Here is an 18,819-nt window from a genome sequence, read left to right as displayed (position 1 = left end):
GATTACTCATTATAGTTATGTTTGGCATATAGATAGGATAGGTTTGTGAAAATTAGGCCTATTTTTGCTTTGTTCAGGTCCTGATTTCCGAGTTGATACGTGGCTACCATTTTAACACATCATCTCTAGTTTTCTTCCGAATAAAGAATACCAAAACATCTCTCACAGTATTTTTCATTTTAGAATATCTTGAGTTCACTCTGAATACTCGGTCTATTTCCACTTCTAAAGCCTCCTCTGTTATGTTAATAAATTCAGCCAGTATTTTAATAATTTTTTCTCTAATATCTTCAGCCTCCTCCTCCTTAATTCCTCGAAATCTCAAAATCCCTTCTCTCTGTCGCAGTTCCAGACGTGCCTGCTCATCCATCAATTTCTCATGAACTTTAACAATATTTTTCTGTTCCTAATTTATGCCTTCCATTTGTTCATTCATCTTTTTAAACTCTGGGGGCCGTTCTGCATTCGTCCAAAATAGCACAATGGTTACTAATTGAAATCGCTACAGTTTTGCCGTTATGCACAACGTCGTTGACAATCTGCAACACTCCTGAAACCGATCCGCAAAAAGCGCTTCGTTGTAGCGCTTTCAGGGAAATCCCAAAAAGTGGATTCACCCTCCGGAAAGCGCTACACTCCTGCAACCAATCTGCAACACTAGCGGGAAAGTTCTGTGCATTACCATTGTTGCGGTTTCTGCAAAGTCCCTCCCCCTGGCTCTCTCCTCTGAAGCGATCGCCATCTTGAGCGAGCGGAGATCAATACACCAGCGAGCCTTCGTTTACCCAGCGAGGCTTCCCTGGCTGCAGCCCCTCTGTTTAAAGTCACCAAGCACAAGCATCGCAGAGGCCCGTTTGCTGGTTTATTTTCACTTTATTTTTCACACTGTTTTCGGCCGAAAATCGCGCCCGTGAGGGGGGGGGATGTTTTTTTCACTCGGGGGGAGCGTGGCAACGATGAAACAGCAGCTCAAACATCACCTGCTAGCTGGATGGGTCTCTCCGTTGCAACGAATCAATGCATATTCGTTGCAACGGGTGTGTGTGTGTGTTTTTTTTTAAACCTTCCTTAAAGGGAAAGGGGCTGTTTGGGAGCATGATAACGGCCGCCCATTGGCTGCTTGACGGCCAGTGGCGGGACACAGCTCAGCTATAGCGCTTCCTTTCTAGCGATTTCTGCAGAGACCGGAACCCTGTGGGAAACGATAGAAACGCAACTGGATTCCACTACAAAGGCAGGTATGCGTTATGCCGAATTCCACTATTTAAAATGGCGATTTTTCATTCAGCAAACAATTTGCTACATGGATCCCAGTGCGGATGGATTTAACTTTACAGTAACAGTTTCTATAGCTTTAAGTTGAGTTATTTCTTTTTTCAACTCCTAGTTCCATATCCATTCTTGACAACTTATCTTCCATTTTGTTTAACTTATCATCAATGCCGTTTAACCTTGAGGTTGCATCAGCTTTAAATTCAGAGAGCATTCCTATTAAATAGTCCAATTTAGTTGAATCAGAATCTGTACTATTTTTTCTCCTTGAAGTGGCCATATTCTTTCAAACTCTCTAAATAATTAACTCAATATAGCCTAATTCACCGCTTGGTTTTTAAACAATGAATACCATATGACATATGCAGCTTCCAACTCCTCTTTTATGTCTGCAGACAGCTTTGTTCAAAAGTCTTCTAATATATAAGAAAGGAGTCCTTGTTACTCTCAAGTAAATTGTTATCGGCAATTAATTATAGCTTGGTATAGTGAAAACTCCTTTTTTACATCTGTCAAGACCATAAGTCAGCATGTTTCTTTTCCAACCTGGTATTTAGATAGCCTCCTTATTCAAATACATTCATCAATCTTCTTTAAATTGGAGATAACAGCCATTGCCGGCTATAGGCAAAAACTATCCACTGAGTAGCTTGATGGAGCCTTATCTCAAACAGCTGGAACCCCTCGGAGTAAGTAACTTCGAAGTGTATCCACGCCGCTTTTAAAAGACTTATCAGCAGCCTGGACACCCCCTTTTCGCAGGGGGGTGGAAGTCTGACAGAGGAATAAAAAAATATATCCTCTATCGCATACTTGCTCAGCAGTAGTGCTAAGCTAAAAAAGCAGAGCTGCCTAACCCGCGATAGCCAGAACTGGAAGCCCGTGCCCGAGCGAGCCCCCGCCACTCGGAGATCTCAAAGACCCGCCCGCAACTTGACATCGCCGCCGCGGACACGCTGAAGAGCCCAGGACACCCCGCCGCCGCCGCCCGCTCTCGAAGACACCTCATCACTAAGGTGCCCTTCCTTTCTGCACGCTGCCCTGGCCCTCCATCTCCCCCACATTCTAGCGCCCATTGTATTTTGTTTACAATGGGCTCTTTTCCTAGTCTGTTATAATTTCACTTTCTTGTCCTCGCAGTGGTCCTATGGTGTCCCTATTCTTTTTCTTGCTTGAAATATAACTAAAGAAGCATTTCTTGCTAGCCTAAGCTCATATTGAGCTTTAGCTTTTCTAACACTCCCCCTACAATTATTGGTTGTTTATACTCATCCTTGGTAATAAGACCTTCCTTTCATTTCCTAAATGACTCGTTTTTATTCCTCAAATCTTTTGACAACTGCTTATAGAGCCACTTTGGCTTCCTTAGACTCCTTCCATCTTTTCTTCTCAAGGGAATTGTTTGTGATGGAGCCTTCAGTATTTCCCTTTTAAGAAACTCCCAGCCCTCTTGGATTCCCATCTCTTTAAGTCTTTCTGACCACGGGACTCTACGCAACATATCTTTAAGTCTGTGAAAATCAGCTTTCCTGATGTCCAGTCTATACGTTCGACTACGTAAATGTTTTCTCTTTCCCAAAATTGAAAATTCCAAAAGCATATGATCACTGCTACCAAGTGTGCCCACTACTTCCTCCTCATCTACCAGTTCTTCCCTATTGATGAGAATCAACTCTAAAATAGCAGAGTCCCTGGTTCCCCTCTCTACTTTCTGGGAAATGAAGCTGTCGGCAAGACAAGTTAAGAATGTAACGGAGTTTGCATTTTTAGCAGAGTTGGTCTTCCAACAGATATCTGGGTAATTGAAGTCACCCATGACCACTTTCCCCCCTTTTTTGAAAATTGTGTAATTTGGTCCAGCAGTATCTCATTCAAGTCCTCTGACTGGCTTGGTGGTCTATAGCAGACCCCCACAATAATACCATTCTCATTTCCTACTCCTTTTATATTTACCCAAATACACTCAACTGAACTTTCATGCTCGGGTACCTGTATTTCTTCACCTCCCCCCTTCTTTTCTTGTCTGTCCCTTCTGAATAGATTATACCTCTTAATTTTAGTATTCCAGTTGTATTATTTATTTATTTTTATTTATTTATTTATCATACTTATATACCGCCCTCCCCGGAGGCTCAGGGCGGTTTACATCATAACAGAGAACAATACATAAAACAGTCTGTAACATGTATAACTGATAACTAATAATTGTAACCAAAATAACAGCACAATATAACGGTATAACAATATAGTACTACAAACAGGTCCAGGGCTTATTGATGGGATTCTGAGGGGGGTGGTTTATTTATTGAATTCTGAGGGGTGGGTGGGGGGGGAGCAGGGGCCCTTGGTCGCTGTTGATTATGTCTGGTCTCAGCCAAATGCCTGGTGGAGGAGCTCCTTTTTGCAGGCCCTGCGGAACTGTTTAAGCTCCGTCAGGGCCCTGATCTCTTCTGGGAGCTCGTTCCACCAGGTAGGGGCCAGAACAGAGAATGCTCTGGCCCTGGTCGAGACCAGACGGACTTCTTTAGGGCCAGGGATCCTTAGCTGATTGGAGGCAGTAGAGCGTAGAGCTCTTTTGGGGGCATAGGCGGGGAGGCGGTCCCTCAGGTACACTGGGCCACCACGTTTCTGTGATTCCTATTAGGTCATAGCCCCCTTCCTCTATTACAACTACTAGTTCCTCCTGCTTGTTTCCCATACTCTGTGCATTAGTGTAGAGACATCGTAGTCCATTCTTTGTGTACCTCTTGGTTTTGGTTTTTGAACTTCCTTGCAAGCTAGTAGTTCCCTGCTTATGTAACATTCCCTGTAGATTTGAGATCTTCTCATGTTCGGATCTTGCCATCACACCAAGTTCTGAATTTAACGTCTCGCTCCCCCTTTGTGTCTAGTTTAAAGCCCTCTTCACCAGGCGTGCACAGGTTCTCCCAAAAATACTTTTTCCAGCCCTTGTGAAGTCCACACCATCTCCTGATAATAGCCCCTCATATTGATATCGTTGACCATGATCCAGGAATCCAAATTGTTCTCGCCAACATCATTGACGTAGCCAGTCATTTACTTGCATACTTTTTTTCTCTCTTCCTATGCCTCAGCCACTTATAGGAAGGAGCGATGAAAACACAACCTGTACTCCCGGGTCCTTTACCTTTTCCCTCAGATCCACAAAGTCTTTTTAAATATGTTCTTAAAACAGTTGCTCTTTCCTGGCCCTAATGGCTGGTGGCAGGGTATCCTAGGACACAGATTGTTGGTTCAAGCGGTTGACTATTACACACGTGGGAGGGCTTCGCCTCCAGGACAATTCTGTGTGCTGTCAGTACAGGTCATACCACAGATAGAGAGGGGTTATACGCCTGAGCCTCCACAGTACTTAGCCAGGATATTGCGACATGAGGTGGCCAGGCTCTTGATACCACTCTAATGGGTGCCCAATGACCAGGCATCCTAAGGTTATCTTAGCTCACCCAGTCTCCCTGGAACAACAGGAGCAAAGGAGTCTGAACTTCAGCTTTGACAGTGATCCATGGGTAGATGGTATTCGGACTGCCCTGTGGGCCAGGTGTCCTCCAAGGGCAAAAGGGTCCAATAGCTGGACCTGGGAGCAACCTGCGATCACATGGGATTTTGTATACCTTGCTAGAATGGCTGAGGTTCTAGGAGGATTGGCGGGAACGGGGCCAGTTTGGCCTCATTCTCTGGTGCATTTGCATAGGATCAGCACCTCCCTAAGAGGTGGCATGTATACGAGCATGGCTTACCCAGCTGGAAGGCCAGGGGCTCAATTGCCAGGTGACCTGGGGGCAACCAAATGATGTTGGGGCCTGTTGGTTCCCCCGCATAGGTTGCTTCTCGTAGGGTGGACTTGTTGGCAAGGGGATCTGCTCTCCCTGCTGGGAACAGTGCAGGTCCCCAAGGTGCCTCTGGACTCTGGTTTTGGTGCAGTCCGCTGACTGCTAGTTCAGGCTCCCTCTCCCATGCTGTGCCAACCCTCCCGTGGGAAGGTAACAAAAGCTGTGGCCTTGTTTATACACAACACTTATGCGTCACGTCTTATTCCAGCACATAATGCCCTCCTGCAAGTCAACTCATTTCAGGTCTGTGGTTGCCATGATCTTCCTTTTAGAGCTGAGGACTCGGGGATAACGTCAGTCTCTGAGGGGCTACTCTCTTATTCTGGAGAGTAGCCCCTCAGAGACTGACATTATCCCCATGTAGAAAAACATATTCTACAGTAATGTCTGAAATGTGGTTTAAATGTTGTTCATTACCGGCCTTGTACAGGAATCCCAGCAGGAAAGACGTATGACACTTAATCCATTATATTTATCAAGTAGTAAGAGCACCGTAGAGGAACACACTGAAAGAGAGTAATATAATGCACAAGGCATACCGAGAGATTGTTTGTAGGCACAGTAAAGCTGACTTATTATCACCAAGATGGGGAGTATGTGGACTAGTACTGAAACTTCAACTCCATTACCAAGCACCAGCTGGCCTTTCAGGCCTTTGAATATTGTATGAGGGCCGTTCGCAGTATTCCTTGCCCAGCAGGGAATACCCATGTGTGTAAGAAGCCTGTCATGCATTTGGCCCATGTGGATGTGTTTCTGGGTGCACATCTATTACAAACCACATCCAGGAGTGAACTGGATCCATGTCTGAGGGCCAGGGGCAGCCACATGTGACTAAGGTTGCCAGCTCTGGGTTAATACCTGGGGATTTGGGGTGTGGCAAATGGGGAGGGGAGGGACCTCAGCAGGGGACAATGCCATGGACTCTACCCTCCAAAGCAACCCTTTCCCCCATGGGAATTAGACAATCTCCAGATGCCACCTGGGTTTTGGGTAACACTACATGTGCTGTGTCTGCCATTACAGCTGGAAACAGGCCACTGTCTCTATAATGTGCTGCATCAGCCCTTAGGGGGTTAGAAGTTCAAATCAAAATCCCATGTCCAGCCTTTCCTGTCTTTACTCTGGTCTATGTAGACTGCTCTAAGAGCCTCTTGTGGGGCAGGGTGTTAAGGCAGCAGACATGTAGTCTGAAGCTCTGCCCATGAGGCTGGGAGTTCAATCCCAGCAGCCGGTTCAAGGTTGACTCAGCCTTCCATCCTGGACTCAAACTTTGTTCTGCTGCTTCATACCAACACCTGAATCAAACAAAGTAGGGCTTACTGACATTTTAAAAACAGTCAGATTTGAGCAGTTCAATTGCTATTTCCAAGACCAGACATAAATTATCTAATATCTACCTGTCTGATAAATTCAGTCAATTAAGGTATTAATAATAAAAAGTATAGAGCCTCTTGTGGCGCAGAGTGGTAAGGCATGCAGTCTGAAAGCTCTGCCCATGAGGATGGGAGTTCAATCCCAGCAGCCGGCTCAAGGTTGACTCAGCCTTCCATCCTTCCGAGGTCGGTAAAATGAGTACCCAGCTTGCTGGGGGGTAAACGGTCATGACTGGGGAAGGCACTGGTAAACCACCCCGTATTGAGTCTGCCGTGAAAACGCTGGAGGGCGTCACTCCAAGGGTCAGACATGACTCGGTGCTTGCACAGGGGATACCTTTACCTTTATGTAGACTGCTCTATGGCTGTCAGCACAGAACCCAAATTAATCCTCAAGTAAAATGTTTTTTTAAAGACTCTTTTATTTATTTTATATAAACAAACGCACACAATAAACTCTCACAGAGAAATAGTGCATAAGAAAGCATTAAAGATATACAGGCCAGCCTTGTATTAAATAATCCATTCCACATTCCCTTTTGGGATAGGACAATGCTTGTCCACAAAGCAGACTCTCTTTCACACACACTCTCACACACAGCCTTGCACTAATTCGGGCACGTACATAAGAATGTCTTGTGAGATGCTTATGGTTCAGGGCACATGTGAAAGCAGGGGCATTTTCTCATTTCCCCCTTATCTCCTTGGATAGGAGGTGTCTGGAAACACTTGTCAAACAGGCTGTGGTTAATTATGGGAATCACAGAATCCAATATGTCTCCAGCCATGAACTTCTTCATGAAATTTCTATGGAGCTCTTGTTCATATCAGAAATCAGATGCTATTTACAGGGAACAAGCTGCACTTGTGGCACGCATGGAGGCCAGGGCAAATTTCCATGTAGAAGAATGCACTCTGCTTTAATTTCCCTGCGCTGGTGATTGCCAAAGCCTTTCACTGGCCTAGGACCCCCAATTGTGGCAAAGGATGCTTTCTGTTGAGCATCACTTTTTGCTTCCCCGTCCCCTTCCTTCACAGAGTTTGAGGGTGACACAATAATGGGATGGACAAATTTTCAGTTCAATCCAAAGCTTTCAATGACAGACCAAAAAGCACAATTGAGAGATTTCTCTCTGTTACTCTGCCCTTGCTGAAGTTCCCCTGTGCTGTTCATCCCTGATTTCCTCTTCTCCTGGCAACCACCAGTCCCTGCCCTTTCTTGGCTATGATGCACTCTGTCTTTTTCTTTTGGCAGCTAATCCATATGTGCAAGAGACAGGGAAATGGTGCTGAGATCCTCACTGTGCTTTCAAGGAACCAGTATTGCAGAGACAAAGTGCTGAACAGAAATTCTGTAACATTTCTTGATATGTTTCCTCCAGAGGTCATCCAACACAAAAGCAACAATGTCCGTCTGAGATTCAGTCCAAAATAACAGAAGATGACAGGGCTGACGGCATATGCACCATTGTTATGTATGGTACTAATGTTGCTGTTAAAAAAATATCAAGAAAACTGTACTCCAAGGAAGTTGTCTCTCCTTCAAATCTGCTGGGGACACAAATGGAACCCAGTGCACCATATTCCTTCTCACGTAGAGTGAAGACCGTCTCTAAAACATCACCTCCTCACAGCTCCCGTAGTCACTCTCTACCATGTCAGAGCCCTCGCAATTTGAAGGCAGTCCTGGATGAGTTCTGGCATTGGGTGCAGGCCTTGCCTCACAGTCTGCATAGGAGGGCTGGGCCACACTGAGTCTCATGTTGACTCTCTTGTACCCACTGTCTGGAGGGTAAGGTGGCCCCTCGTGCTCCACCAGCTGAGAAGGGTAGTAGCTGATAGCCGTGTATTCATTCTGACACTGGGAGGCAGCCAGCTCACCAGTTATGGGGGATAAAAAGTCTTCCAAGTTCTGGTTGCTGTAGCGTGGTGGGATGGGGGCACGCTTGTTGTTTTGATCAAGTGGAAAAGGAAATCCACCATAAAGGCCAACTGGGTCTGCCTCTATGGACGGACGGCGGTGAAAGCATGGAGAGGGTGGCAGGGGACCTTGAATAACCTCATATTGATGGTACTCTTGTACATCTGCTGGTTGGTATCTGGGTGGCCAGTAGATTGTCTCTCCTGGGTACACTGGAATAAAATTAGCAATATATTAATCTTTGTAAATGAATTTTGTTACTACTAGTTACTCCTATTTAGCCAGCTCTATGTATTTCTTTGTACACTTATATACTTATAATGGTTATAAAACAAAGCAAAACAAAACTAGGATATCACAGAGTCCCATAATCCTTGAAAGATATGCAGAAATCATTCAGGCCCTCAATAATGTCCTTCTTCCGTTTTGCAACTGCTGATTTGTAGGAACATGGCAGCAAACATGGCCATATAGCTCAGAAAAGCATGCTTGGACCCATGTGAAAAAACACATTCCCGCAGGGACAAAAGTCATGCTACTTTAGCTCTAAATATTGAACAATATAATGGCAATATGGATGTGGGATCTGAAGGAACCATTGGGAAAGGTATTTGCAGTTTCGAAGCTAATACAGTATACTGGTGGGGAGTGTGTGAAGGTGGCCTTACTGAAAGTGCATCAAGATGCATGCATCGCAATGAAAGGAAGGGTCAGTGACAAGGGTATCTGTGCCTCATGAAAGATAAGCATCTGAGAGATTAAAATGGGAATCCATGATGGAGCTCAAAGGAAAAGCATCCACTTACACTATTACATGCTCTTGCTTGCATTACACACTGTGTGTGTTCAGAGTTTCTAGGATCTGTCCAGATATTAATAGAAAATCTTCAAGACTGTTTAGCACTTGTTTAGCATGTCCCTAAGTACAATTCCGTATATGTAATGTTTGTGATGAGACTTACTATAGCAATGGATGCATTTCCTGGGGGAGATGTATATACCAGTGTGTGTGTGTAGCCCTCAAAGAACTACTATGCTCCTCTTATAAAGAAATTTTGTGAAATGGCAGGGGAATGATGTGGTAGTGCTCTTTTGTTTGGGTGGCAGAATAGAAGACCCTCTTAAAAATGTAAAACAAACTTCTTGTGAGTGGCTCACGGTAGAGTTTATCATGTTCAGAAATCAATATGAACACACATGAAGCTGCTTGATAATGAATCGGGCCACAGGCTGTCAGGGGCACTTCTGTCTATTGAGACTGGTGCTAGCACTGCAGGATCTCAAGCAGAGGTCTTTCACATCATCTCCTACATGATTCTTGTAACTTGAGATGCCAGGGACTGAGCCTGGGACCTTCTGCATGCCAAGCAGAAGCTCCTCCAGTGAGCTACAGCTCCCACCCCTCCCTTCAATATTTGTATTGCAAATGAGCACACTAAAATGTGGTTGGGCAAGAACAGCATCTTCCTGGTGAGAGAATATTATGATTTTAATTTGGGTTAACCTTCCAATAGAAACATTGCTTTGAGGAAAGATTTATGAGCTCAGACAGCTGGGAGCATGTGGAGAGAGCTACTGGGGAGAGCTGCTGCTTCTGCTGCTGCTGCTGCTGCTGCTGCTGCTGCTGACCAGGTGAGGGTATTGTTGTGGTGATTGAGGAGGAAGCAGGGGACCCGCCCTCTGCTCTGCTGGGGGGATTAAAAAGGGCTGCTCCTCACCAGAGGCAGAACTCAGACAGCTTGGAGCATGTGGAGAGAGCTGCTGCTGACCAGGTGTTGTGGTGATAAGGAAGGAAGGAAGGAAGGAAGGAAGGAAGGAAGGAAGGAAGGAAGGAAGGAAGGAAGGAAGGAAGGAAGGAAGGAAGGAAGGAAGGAAGGAAGAGCCTGCTGCTGGGAGGATTAAAAAGGGCTGCTCCTCACCAGAGGCATGAGCTGAAGGGCTCTTGGCCTGGGATTCTTGGCCTAGCAATTAGAATATGTAGATTATATTTCCCTAGTAGTAGCACTGCCTAGAAGTTATGATGGACCTCCAGGACACTCATCCCATCATCTGCAGTGAGTGTGACATGATTGCCTTCCTCTCTGAAGACAAGATGGACTACATCTGCCCCAAGTGTAAGCTGGTAAGACTTTTGGAGGAAAGGATTAGGGGCTTAGAAGAGAGGATTATTACTCTGAAAGAAATTAAGAAAGGGGAGGAGTTTATAGACAGGAGCTGTGCAACTCTGAATAAAGAGGATACAACGAGTCCTAAAGAGGATATGGGGATTGACCTCCTTAAGGAGCCTCTGCAGACAGTTAGAAAAAAGACTCAAAGGCATAGAGCGAGAAGGTTTTTGAGGTCTTTGGAGCTCCAGAATAGATTTCAGGCCCTTGCAGAGGAGGTGTAAGTGTCAACGAGAGAAGAGGTCCCAAAACAAAGTCTAAGACAGAGTGAAGAGGCCATGGGGATAGAAGGAAATGGTGTTGAGAAAAAAAGGAGAGTACTGGTAATTGGAGACTCCCTGCTAAGAGGAATGGATCGCCACGTGGCTGGGCCCGACCCCCTAACCCAAGAGGTGTGTTGCTTGCCAGGGGTGAAAATTTAAGACATTTCACAACGGCTGCCCAAACTCCTCAAATCTACGGATCGCTACCCATATGTGATGGTCGATGTGGGAATGAATGACATGTCCGTGAATACCATCGCTCCTACTAAAACAGACTATCAAGATCTAGGGAGGAAGCTCAAGTAAATGGGGGCACAAGTGGTATTCTCTTCAATCTTGCCTGTCAAGGGAAGAGGAATGCGTCGGGAGAGGAAGATAATGGAGGTGAATCACTGGCTGCGTAGTTGGTGCCGGCAGGAGAGATTTGGTTTCTGGGACCATGGGATAGGCTTTCTTGAGGAAGGCTTACTAGCACCTGATGGACTGCACTTATCGAAGTTGGGGAAGAATGTGTTTGGCAGGAACCTGGGGAGATTCATCAGGAGAGCTTTAAACTGACGCCACAAGGGGAAGGAGACGATCAACATAGGGAGTGTAAGGAAGGAGACTGATCGGGGGCAGCTCAACCAGGAAGGCCAGCTCATAGGGAACCAAAAGTAAAATGATTCAGATGCCTTTATACTAATGCCCGAAGCATGGGCAATAAGAAGGAAGAGCTGGAACTTCTCATGCTGATGGAAAGGTATGATCTAGTAGGCATCACAGAAACTTGGTGGAATGATTCTGATGACTGAAATGTAATAGTGGATGGATATGAATTGTTCAGAAAAAAACATAATAGATTGAAGAGGTAGAGGAGTGGCACTGTATGTGAGGAAAGGGTTTACCTCTCAGGAAATTCTAGTGAATTTCTCCTGTGTATATCTAGTATATCTCCTGTGGAAAGCATCTGGGTGAAAATAAGTGAGGGGAAAACAAACAGTGTGGTGGTTGGTATCTGCTACCGACTGCCTGACCAACGAGAGGATGTGGATGCTGCACTTTGTGAGCAACATGGGAAAATATCGAAGTGGCGAGACCTTGTAATCATGGGTGACTTCAATTTCCCAGATGTGTGCTGGGAAACAAACTCTGCGAAGCGTCCTCAGTCATGCAACTTTCTGACCTTCCTGGCTGACAATTTCATTTATCAAATGGTAGATGAACCCACAAGAGGTTCAGTCATACTGGACTTAATACTGACCAGCAGGCAAGAGTTGGTGGATGGGGTAAAGGAGGTGGGGACCCTAGGGGGAAGTGACCATGTCCTCTTAGAATTCCTTTTGAGTTGGGGGGGGGAGGAAGTTGTAGCCAGACACGGATGTTGGATTTTCGTAGGGCAAACTTTAATAAACTCAGAGACATGATGAGAGTCATACCATGGACAAGAATGCTGGAAGGGAAGGGAGCATGTGAATGGTGGCGCTACTCAAACAAGAGCTATTGCATGCTCAATCCATGGCTATCCCAGAAAGACGAAAACACTGCAGGAGCTCTAAGAAGCCTATTTGGATGAACAGAGAACTTCAAGAGGAATTAAGAAAGGGAAATGGAGGGAAATGGAGGGAAGGACAGAGCTCCAAAGAAGAGTACCTACAGGTTACTAGGCACTGTAGATCAATCATCAGAAAGGCCAAAGCTGAGAGTGAGCTAAGATTGGCCAGGGAAACCCATTGTAACAAGAAAAGATTTTTCAGTTATGTGAGGAGCAAACGTAAAGTAAAGGAGGCAATAGGCCCACTGTTGGGTGCAGATGGACAAACTCTAATGGAGGATGCAGAGAAAGCAGAAAGGCTCAGCGCCTGTTTTACATCAGTTTTTCCCCCGCAGGTCAAAGGGTTTAGGCACATCTAGAATTGGCAGCAGCCAAGGAATAGTGTCTGGATGGCAGGTTGACATGGATAGAGAGGTTGTCGAGAGGCATTTAGCTGCACTGGACGAGTTCAAATCCCCTGGGACGGATGAAATGCACCCGAGAGTACTCAAAGAACTTTCCAGAGAACTTCCGGAACCCTTGTCCATCATCTTCGGGACCTCTTTAAGGACTGGAGATGTCCCAGAGGACTGGAAGAGAGCAAACATTAATCTCATTTACAAAAAAGGGAGGAAGGATGACCCGGGAAACTACAGACCAGTGAGTCTGACCTCTGTTGTGGGGAAGATAATGGAGCAGATATTAAAGGGAACGATCTTCAAACATCTGGAGGACAATTTGGTGATCCAAGGAAGTCAGCATGGATTTGTCTCCAACAGGTCCTGTCAGACCAGCCTGGTTTCCGTTTTTGACCAAGTAACAGGTTTGCTGGATTGTGGAAATTTGATTGAGGTTGTTTACTTGGATTTTAGTAAAGCTTTTGATAAGGTTCCCCATGATGTTCTGATGGATAAACTGAAGGACTGCAATCTGGATTTTCAGATAGTTAGGTGGATAGGGAATTGGTTGTTGTCAATGGTGTTTCATCAGACTGGAGGGAGGTGAGTAGCGGGGTACCTCGGGGCTCGGACCGGTACTTTTTAACATATTTATTAATGATCTAGATGAGGGGGTGGAGGGACTACTCATTAAGTTTGCAGATGACACCAAATTGGGAGGACTAGCAAATACTCCAGAAGACAGAAACATAGTTCAACGAGATCTGAACACAATGGAAAAATAGGCAAATGAGAACAAGATGCAATTTAATAAAGAATAAATGTAAAGTTCTGCATCTGGATCAGAAAAATGAAAAGCATGCCTACTGGATTCTGGAGTATGCTTCTAGGTAACACTGTGTGTGAACGAGACCTTGGGGTACTTGTGGATTGTAAACTAAACGTGAGCAGGCAGTGTGATGCAGCGGTAAAAAAGGCAAATGGGCTGTATCAACAGGGGCATCACATCAAAATCACAAGATGTCATAGTCCCATTGTATACCGTACTGGTCAGACCACACCTGCAGTACTGTGTGCAGTTCTGGAGGCCTCACTTCAAGAAGGACGTAGATAAAATTGAAAGGGTACATAGGAGAGCGACGAGGATGATCTGGGGCCAAGGGACCAAGCCCTATGAAGATAGGTTGAGGGACTTGGGAATGTTCAGCCTGGAGAAAAGGAGGTTGAGAGGGGACATGATAGCTCTCTTTAAGTATTTGAAAGGTTGTCACTTAGAGGAGGGCAGGATGCTGTTTCTGTTGGCTGCAGAGGAAAGGATGCACACTAATTGGTCTAAACTACAAGTACAACAATATAGGCTAGATATCAGGAAAAAGTTTTTCACAGTCAGAGTAGTTCAGCAGTGGAATAGGCTGCCTAAAGAGGGGCTGAGCTCCCCCTCACTGGCAGTCTTCAAGCAAAGGTTGGATATACACTTTTCTTGGATGCTTTAGGATGCTTAGGGCTAATCTTGCGTTGAGCAGGGGGTTGGACTAGATGGCCTGTATGGCCCCTTCCAACTCTATGATTCTATGAGTTTATGATTCAACTAGGGGCAAAGTCCGTTGTATCCAAGAATACAACGTGCGCTAGTGCTTGGCAGTGGGAAGAGGAAGGGGAGGAGTTGTTCAGTCTGTAAGGGCATGGGGTTGAATGGGTGTGTTGTGTTGGAGGTTGTGGTGGCGTGGTGGCAAATGAGGGCATGGGTGTGGAGAAATGGGTGTCAAGAACTTGTGGTTTGGAACGTTCGTTGAGTGTGGGACAGGACTGACCTTTGGGAACTGTGGCATAGGGGTTACAGATGAGCTTTCCAGAGCCATGTCTTCAGATATGTGAAGGGAAAATCAGACTGGAGACTCTTCTTAAGGGAAGATTACATGGGAACCAAATCCCCCCAGTTCTGCGTCATTTCCCTTCTTGTGTGAATTAGGCCACATTCACCGAAATGCCCCTCTGCCCTAATACACATGGGGTAGTCACAGTACACAGGTGTCCACTCTGTTCCTTCTTTTCCATTTTTTCACTGTTGATAAAATGTTATGTGCCCACATGCTTCTTTCACGGTTGCTCCTTAGAAGAATAACTGGATTTTTGTACCCTGTTGTTTACTACCCAAAGGAGTCTCAAAGTGGTTTACAAACACCTTTTCCCTTTGTCTCCCTACAATAGACAACCTGTGATGGATGTGGGACTATGAGGGGTTTGAGAGAACTGGAAATGGGCCGGAAAGACCCAGCAGACCTCTGGTGTCTCAAAGCATTTTCCAATTGTCTTCCCTTTCTCTCCCCATAGCAGACTTCACATGAGGGAGGTGGGGTAGCGAGCCTCACAGGGAAGCTGGCAACCCTAAGAGGAAGACTCTCTGTGCACAGCAGTCTTGACCTTAGTAAGGTTTTTTATACTGTTTTTTTTAATTGGCCAGGCCAAGTTTATAAAAAGTCAGTCAGTTCCCATGTGTCTCCAGCCATTTACTTGTTCACTATTTACAGTTCCAGGCTGTAAATATTTATTTAGATCTTCCTGCACTTTCCAGACTCACAGGACTGATGCTGGTCTGCCTGTCTGTGCCCCAGAATACAAACAGTTGCTGGTAAGGGCTGGCCATAGCCCATAGCCCAAGAGGGACACACCTGCACCACTCCCTCCCAACTGCAGACAAAAATGGCTCCTTTGAAGGCTGGACTTTGAGGCATTGCATGATTTTGAAGTCCCATCTCCAAACCTCCAAGAATATTCCCAACCCAGTGGTAGCCAATCTCCAGGTGGGACCTGGATAACTCCTGCAATAACAGCTCACCTGCAGAGTATAAAGATAAGCTTCCCAGGCAGAAAGGGCTACTTTGGACAGGGTTGTGGTAGAGAAGAAACATTTAAGGCCTCCCACACAGGTTGTTGTTGAACTGAAAGACTTGAGGCCTACTGCACAGGGTTGTTGTGCAGATGAAACAGGAGACAAAAGAACCAGTTTCATCTGCAGAATAAAGCTGTGCAGTGGCCTCAAATCTGCAGAGAGTTGCAAAGAAGAAAGACACATGGCTTGGCTGTATCTAACCCCCAGCCAGAGCAGTATTTTAAGTAAGAAGGGGCTTTTCTGTGGCTTCCCTGTCAGGCAACTGTTTGGCAGAAGGGGAAAGTTCCCCAGCCTCCTGCCAGCTCTGTCAGGGTTTTGAGGCAATTTACAGTTGGACATGACAGTTAGGACAGCCTTGGGGCGAAAAGGGCTCGCACATCCTATCCAATCCGCCGTTCTCATCCCCCTTGGCAGCCCTACTGACCTCCTTTCCCTGCAGTGGTCAGGAGCAGACTGGCAACCATGTCTTCTGATTGCCCTGGAACTCTGGTCTGTCTTGGTGAGGGCCCAATCGGAAGGGGCCAATCCAGGAGTTTTGATCATGGACACAGTCCACCCCAACACCCCTTACTGTTTTATTAAGAGGGAACAGATGAATCTCCCATAACAACTGAATGGCAGGTGTGTGCAGTTACTGCACAAAAGAATCTATTGTATGGAAAGACCCTCATACAGCAGGGAGAAGCGAGAGAGAAAGAAGGTCAGACAAACCCATCTTTTCTCCAGCCCGGGTTCTCTTCATGATGGACTCGCTGTCAGGATTAGGCAATGGTGCGGCAAGTGGGAGATTGGGGGCCACATTGCACACAATGGCCCCTCGCTGTTTCTGCACATGGCTTGTAGTGAAGTTGACCAACTCTGGTGAGACAGTAGGCTTGCCTGGATCGAGTGCATGGCTGTCCCGGTGGCTGGGATGGCCGTTCCTGAGGATGTTCAGTTCGATGGGGGGAAGACCTTGAGTGCCAACCCCCACACTTTTGGAGAATTCGCTTTTGGAGAGCAGGTCTGGGTCTTCCTTGGCCACTGGCTTGTGGGCTTTGACCTTGCGACAATAGCCTTTGCGGATGAGCAGGACTGTTGCCACCAGGAGGATTAAGCCTAACACTCCGGCAGAAATAAGAGCAATCTTATCAGAGCCCAGGATCCAGCTGGATGGCCCAACAGTTGGGGTCAAAATCCTCTGTGAGCAGAACGTCCCCTGGAAATCACCCGTGCAAATGCACTGAATAGAACCCTCAGAATTCACACAGCGGCCAGAGTTCAGGCATGGATTCTCCATGCATTCTTCAGCAATCTTTTCACATCTACAGAGGAGGCAGTAAGAAAGAGTGTGACATTAGATCATATACAGCAGGGATGTAAAAGCAGCAGGGCTTTCATGGTGCCTGAGAAACAAAACATCTGGATTCTAATCCAGCTTGAGTTATTCAATCCATCCCATTGAAACCACTGGTGCTAGTCTCATCCCTTTCAGGAAGACTTCTCCCCAACTAACAATAGCCGATCAGGAATGTCACTCACATGAACCAATACAAGAGGAAGCCAGGAGGGTTGGTTCTTATAACCATTTTTCACTACTTGAAGGAGTCTCAAAGTGGTTTCCTAACCTTCCTTTCCTCTCACCTCTGAGGTAGGTAGGGCTGAGACTATTTCCACACTACCAATGTCATGTGGATTTGCGTTTTTAGAAGACCAACTTTTTTGTCTGTTTCCACACTAAAATTTGTTTCTTCTCACGCAATCCCAAATGGCCCCCTCACTTGCCCTGAAGCAAAGGAATCCCCAGAAAACTGCATTTCGTATTTTCAGGCTGGATCTAATTTGGGGCTGCACAATGAGGAAAAAAAATGATGTGCTTATCATCATGGGGGGTTGGAATGCTAAAGTAAGAAGGCAAAAGATAACCGGGATAACAGGCAAGTTTGGCCTTGGAATACAAAATGAAGCAGGGCACAGGCTGGTAGAATTTTGTCAAGAGAATACAATGGTCATAGCAAACACTCTTTTCCAACAACCCAACAGACGACTCCACACATGGACATCACCAGACAGTCAACACAGAAATCAGATTGACTATGTGCTCTGCAGCCAAAGATGGAGAAGTTCTATACAGTCAGTAAAAACAAGACCAGGAGCTGATTGTGGTTCAGATCATCAGCTTCTTGTTACAAAATTTAGGCTTAAATTGAAGAAAGTAGGGAAAAGCACTAGGCCACTCAGGTATGAACTAAATCATATCCCTGATGAATATACAGTAGAGGTGACATATAGATTTAAGGAATTAGATCTGATAGACAGAGTGCCTGAAGAACTATGGATGGAGGTTTGCAACATTGTACAAGAGGTAGCAACTAAAACCATCCCAAAGAAAAAGAAATGCAAGAAATCAAAATGGCTGTCTGAGGAAGCTTTACAAATAGCTAAGGAGAGAAGGGAAGTGAAAGGCAAGGGAGAAAGAGAAAGAAAGATACACCCAATTGAATGCAGAATTCCAGAGAAAAGCTAGAAGAGATAAGAATGCATTCTTAAATGAACAGTGCAAACAAATAGAAGAAAACAATAGAATGGGGAGGACCAGAGATCTTTTCAAGAAAACTGGAGATATGAAGAGAACGTTTCATGCAAACATGGGTATGATAAAGGACCAAAATGGTAGGGACCTCACCGAAGCAGAAGAGATTTTTAAAAGGTGGCAAAATTATACAGAGGAACTATACAAGAGTGAGCTTAACATCCCTGATAACCACAATGGGGTAATCACTGACCTGGAGCCAGACATCGTGGAATGTGAAGTGAAATAGGCCTTAGGAAGTCTGAGCAACAATAAAGCTAGGGGTAGTGACAGCATTCCAGTTGAACTATTCAAAATCTTAAAAGACGATGCAGTAAAAGTGCTACACACAATATGCCAGAAAATTTGGAAAACTCAACATTGGCCACAGGATTGGAAAAGGTCAGTTTACATTCCAATCCCAAAGAAGGGCAATGCCAAAGAATGTTCAAACTACTGCACCATTGCACTCATTTCTCATGCTAACAAAGTTATGCTCAAAATCCTACAAGCTAGGCTCCAGCAATATGTGGGCCGAGAACTTCCAGAAGTACAGGCAGGATTTTGAAGAGGCAGAGGAACTAGAGATCAAACTGCCAATATATGCTGGATCATG

The 18,819-nt window shown here is 45.5% G+C and overlaps 1 protein-coding gene across 3 annotated transcripts in view; it reads right to left on the bottom strand.

Moving 5' to 3' along the window:
• Window positions 1-6,922: 6,922 nt before the first annotated feature.
• Window positions 6,923-18,819, bottom strand: part of FAT2 (FAT atypical cadherin 2) — a 193,115-nt gene continuing 181,218 nt past the window's right edge. Inside the window, exons 23-24 of one of the 3 annotated variants that reach the window (XM_077326518.1) lie at window positions 16,364-16,956; window positions 6,923-8,635 (exon numbers count right to left, since the gene is read on the bottom strand). In XM_077326518.1, the coding sequence (XP_077182633.1) occupies window positions 8,115-8,635; window positions 16,364-16,956 (1,114 nt within the window). In that variant the 3' untranslated portion in view covers window positions 6,923-8,114. Of the gene's footprint in view, window positions 8,636-16,363; window positions 16,957-18,819 lie in introns of those variants that run through there. The other 2 variants (XM_077326519.1, XR_013229193.1) reach the window with 2 other exon arrangements.

Source organism: Paroedura picta, chromosome 3 (genome assembly GCF_049243985.1).
Source record: "Paroedura picta isolate Pp20150507F chromosome 3, Ppicta_v3.0, whole genome shotgun sequence".
Classification (NCBI taxonomy): Eukaryota; Metazoa; Chordata; class Lepidosauria; order Squamata; family Gekkonidae; genus Paroedura; species Paroedura picta.
Note: the sequence above shows the minus strand (reverse complement) of the source record. Positions and strands in the feature narration are given on the sequence as shown.